The 2,078-nt window shown below is 26.9% G+C and overlaps 1 protein-coding gene across 1 annotated transcript; it reads left to right on the top strand.

Annotated features, from left to right (window-relative positions):
- The first annotated feature begins 16 nt into the window (after window positions 1–16).
- Window positions 17–1,345, top strand: LOC115033255. The gene is made up of 3 exons (XM_029485524.1): window positions 17–649; window positions 721–971; window positions 1,066–1,345. Exons 1-3 carry the CDS (start codon window positions 146–148, stop codon window positions 1,343–1,345), a joined length of 1,035 nt encoding a protein of 344 aa, XP_029341384.1. The 5' UTR covers window positions 17–145.
- Window positions 1,346–2,078: the final 733 nt, after the last annotated feature.

Here is a 2,078-nt window from a genome sequence, read left to right as displayed (position 1 = left end):
TGACCGCCAAGTTTTCAGAGAAAATTGCAAACGAAAAGCCAGTGATTCAATTTCAACTCGATCAAGCAAAATTATACGAAAAGAATTACTGACAAATTTAAGTACAGATATTGTACATAAGGATATTTCTTCTGTCCGAAAAGCCATGTATATGGCAAGACGGAAAAACTTTCCTATATATCCAAAATCTTTTGATGAAGCCATAGATAAAATTTGGGAAATGCAAAACGATGATATTTTTAAATTTAATAATAAAAAATTTATCCACATTCCGATGAATAAATCGTTTATATGTATCACGATTGAAGATAATTTAAATTTTATGAGCTCTTGCACAGAATATTTTTCAGATGGCACATTTCAATTCGCACCTAATTTTTTTATGCAAATGTATACAGTCCATTGTTTTAAAAATGGCTTTTATTTACCAATTATTTTTATTTTTTTGAAAGATAAATTTAAGCAAACATATATCGAAATGTGGAAATTTATTAAAGAACTATATTTGAAACACACATCTAAAACACTTAATCTATGCAAATTACACATCGACTTTGAATTAGGAGCACACGAAGCAGTGAAAGAAGTTTTTCCGAATGTACAACTTATTGGATGTCGTTTCCATTTAAGTCAATCTTGGTGGCGCTATGTAAGTATTTAATAAATAACTAACTCACATCGGTTAAATAAAATACTTTCATGGTAACAATTTTTATATAGATAAATGCAAATAAAAAATTGAGGACAGCATACTCGGATGATAAGAGTTTATTAGGAAAATGGTTAAAAATGTTTTTTGGTCTACCATTTCTGCCTTATCAAATAGTCGAAGACGGTTTTGTTGAACTAGTAGGGGATTGTCCAGATGAAGATGGGCTAGAATTTTCAGACTATGTATTAAATAATTATATACAACCAAATTGTATATTTCCGACTAATATATGGGCTGAAGAACCTTCAATAAATAAAAGGTATCATATTTTTATAAATTATATTAAACATAAAGTGTCATAGAATATTTAGATTATTATTAATTCCGTAATTGTTACGTCATTTTAATGTCAGAACAACAAATGGTCCAGAGAGTTTCCACAGAACTTTTAACGCTCAATTTTATAATGCACATCCACCAATATACTTTGTGCTTGAGGCATTGAGAGAAATGCAGGCTGAAACCAATATAAAAATATCCACAATACAAAAAAATATATCCAAACCTATTCCATCTAAAGATATGCAAAAAATTAGCCATGCAATAAAACTATACGACCAATTTAAATTAGATGGTAATGTATTAAATTTTTTATCAGGGACTGGTTATCGACACCAAGGTTTTAATTTATAACTTATAATTTGTATTCTGTATAATTTAAGGTTTTAGTTGACTATAATGATTTTTTAAATTATATTATTATTATTATTTTAAATTAAATTAATTTTTTTTTATCAGGGACTAGTTATTGATACCAACGTTTTAATTTATAACTTATAATGTATATTTTTATTGTATTTTATATACCTAAATATTTTATATTGTTTTTAATTGACTATTATAGTATAAAAATGATTTTTTTAAATTATATTATTATTTAATTTAATTTAATTTGATAGTACCTACATGTTGGCAACGTTGCACTCATTTTCGTACGCAATCGTAATGTTTTTAAGGCCTAGGTAGAGAAATCGTACGCAATCGTAAAAACGTACGCAATCGTTTTACTAAAAGGGACAATCGTACGCAATCGTATATCACCGGTGTTTTTATATTATGTGTCTGCAATCACCTATTATGACAATAAAAATAGTTCAAATTTCTACCTCAGCATCTTTTCTGATAGGAAAGTGAATCTAGTTGGTTCTTTGTTGGGTCAAAACTCAAAAGTAAAAAAATTCCCAGTAATTTTCAAAAGCATCGTGAAAACAAAAATTAAATTAACAAATATAAAAGTAATTTTTACACAAAACCAGTTTTCGACAAAATCGAAATAATCGATTATGTTTTTCTGTTGTAACTCAAAATGAATAATCGTAAAAACTTTATATTTTAACAACATTTTTATATATATATGAGCATTTCC

The sequence above is a fragment of the Acyrthosiphon pisum genome, chromosome X, assembly GCF_005508785.2.
Source record: "Acyrthosiphon pisum isolate AL4f chromosome X, pea_aphid_22Mar2018_4r6ur, whole genome shotgun sequence".
Taxonomy (NCBI): Eukaryota; Metazoa; Arthropoda; class Insecta; order Hemiptera; family Aphididae; genus Acyrthosiphon; species Acyrthosiphon pisum.
Note: the sequence above shows the minus strand (reverse complement) of the source record. Positions and strands in the feature narration are given on the sequence as shown.